The sequence below is a fragment of the Gracilinanus agilis genome, chromosome 5, assembly GCF_016433145.1.
Source record: "Gracilinanus agilis isolate LMUSP501 chromosome 5, AgileGrace, whole genome shotgun sequence".
In the NCBI taxonomy this organism is placed as follows: domain Eukaryota; kingdom Metazoa; phylum Chordata; class Mammalia; order Didelphimorphia; family Didelphidae; genus Gracilinanus; species Gracilinanus agilis.
In genome coordinates, this window is record NC_058134.1 from 43,283,255 (window position 1) to 43,285,600 (window position 2,346).

At 44.2% G+C, this 2,346-nt stretch overlaps 1 protein-coding gene across 1 annotated transcript; it reads left to right on the forward strand.

Annotated features, from left to right (window-relative positions):
* Positions 1-251: 251 nt before the first annotated feature.
* XCR1 (X-C motif chemokine receptor 1) lies at positions 252-1,262 on the forward strand. The gene has a single exon (XM_044678900.1). The coding sequence runs from the start codon at positions 252-254 to the stop codon at positions 1,260-1,262; it is 1,011 nt and encodes a 336-aa protein (XP_044534835.1).
* The last annotated feature ends 1,084 nt before the right edge of the window (positions 1,263-2,346 follow it).

The window sequence follows — 2,346 nt, forward strand, 5'->3', positions numbered from 1 at the left end:
GAGAAGGGAAAAGAAAACGTTGAGCAAAACTAACCAGCTCATTGATCTTGTCAGATAATATATGCTTTGTCCCACCTCCTCTCATCTATATTATATTATACCCCTGTGACTTTTCTTAAGAACAGAGAGAAGGCATTCTTGTATCTTCTCCAGGCTAGCCTTGTTTACTCTAAGGACACATCACTGACTGACTCCAAATTTCTAGGATGCTATGATTGTCTCTGCCATTAACATTTCTGCTTTCCATCTAGATGACTTCCATGGGGGACTCAGAGGACCAAGTTTCCCTCACACCTTCTAACTATTATGACCACACTGGCATCCTATGTGAGAACAATGAGAATTTTGAATCAGTGGCCCTATCCCACACAGTCGTTTACTCCTTGGTGTTCTTCCTAAGCCTTGTTGGGAACAGCCTCGTCCTCTGGGTCCTGGTGAAGTATGAAAATCTGGAATCCCACACCAACATCTTTATTCTTAACCTCTGCCTCTCTGACCTGGTCTTCTCTTGTCTGCTGCCTGTCTGGATTGTGGTGCCCTATTATGGCTGGATCTTTGGAGAATTCTTCTGTAAGCTACTCAACATGCTTTTCTCCATCAGTCTTTACAGCAGCATTATTTTCCTGATGGTGATGACCATCCACCGGTACCTGTCTGTGGTGCATCCCCTGTCAAATCTAGGTGGTCACTCAGGTCGGAGCAGAGTTGGGATCATCTTGACCATCTGGATAGCCAGCACTATGGTGTCTGTTCCCGATACCATTTTCCACACTGTTCTCCCAAATGGGTCCTGTAACTTCCCTGAGACAAAGTGGTTGCTGCTGTCCACTTACCTGCACAATCTCTTCTTCGTCTTCTCCCTGGTAGTTATTCTGTTCTGCTATGTCCAGATCCTCAGGACCTTGTTTCGATCCCAAACCAGGAGGCGGCACCGGACTGTCAGACTGATCTTCACCATTGTGGTGGCTTACTTTCTCAGCTGGGCCCCCTACAACATGATCCTGTTCTTACAGACTCTCGTGAATCTCCGGTACATCCAGAACTGTGAGGTCAGCAAGAAGCTGGACTATTGGGAACATACCTGCCGGGAGATCGCCTTCTCCCATTGCTGCTTCAATCCGGTACTCTACGTGTTTGTGGGAATCAAGTTCCGCCGCCATCTGAAGATGCTCTTCCGCCAGATTTGGCCTTCCCAGCGGAGCCTGACTTCTTCGCCCCGCTCCCCTGGGGCCTTCCTTTATGAGGATACATCATTCTTCTGAAAAGCCTCTTCCAGGAAAAAGTAATCACACCAGCTTCCCTTTCATCAGAAAAGGAGAAAGGGAAACTCACTTGACAGGATTGCTGGAGCTTTCATCCCTGGGGGGTGAAGTGGGGTAGGCCAAGATTAAAACAGATTTATATTTTGCTTATGTTGAAGCTAGGTCTCATGTAGGACAAATTGATCATTGGACTGGGAATCACAACATGACCATCAAGGAAAATACCTCTCTGATGCTGCATTTAGATGATTTATTAAAGGAAAAGAGGTTCAGCTTTCTTTTTTCCACTGTTCAGACATAATTTGAAAGATCTATGAGCCAGGTGATACAGCACCAGAAAAATTACAAGCCTGGGAAGATGGGCTAGTCAATTTTATAGCTAGCTGGTCCCTTAACAAATGGCCATCTCATTGCTTTCTCCTGTTCTTCTGGGGGCAGAGCCAAGTCCAAGGGCAAAGCAGAGCTAATGCCTACCTATCAGGTCAGGTGTGGTATTTAGAAAATTACCCTTGTCTGAACCTATGGCTACACTGAGTAACTTCAAACAGAATGTCTAGTCCCAATGGAAGGGCATGGAAGGAAGAGGATTTAGAATCTAAGCGTGAGAATGAAGAAGGTTGAAGGGAATGGCAAGGAATTGGAAACTGAAGGGATATCTATCAGTTGGGGGATGGCTAAACAAGTTGTGGCTTATGATTGTGATAGAATACTACTGCACTGTAAGAAATGATTAGCAGAAGTGCTAAGGTCTGGGAATATAAAGAAAGGCAAAAAAAAAAAAATAGCCCCCATCCTCAAGGAGCTAATAGTCCAATAGTCCAATAACTAAATATACATATACAAAGAAGATGGAAGGCCATCATAGGGAGATAGCATTAGCAGTTGGATGAATGGGAACCAGTGGAAAGGCTTCCTGAAGAAGAGGATCAGAGAAGAATTTATGTCTAATTTCCCCTATTTTATTGTCAACCCAAATAAATCCTCATTGAACAGCAAGAAATGGAGAGAGACTATGGCCTATAAAAGACTATTGTTTTCAGACTGTTATGCACATTAAGAAAAATAACAACATAGGCGGCTGTAA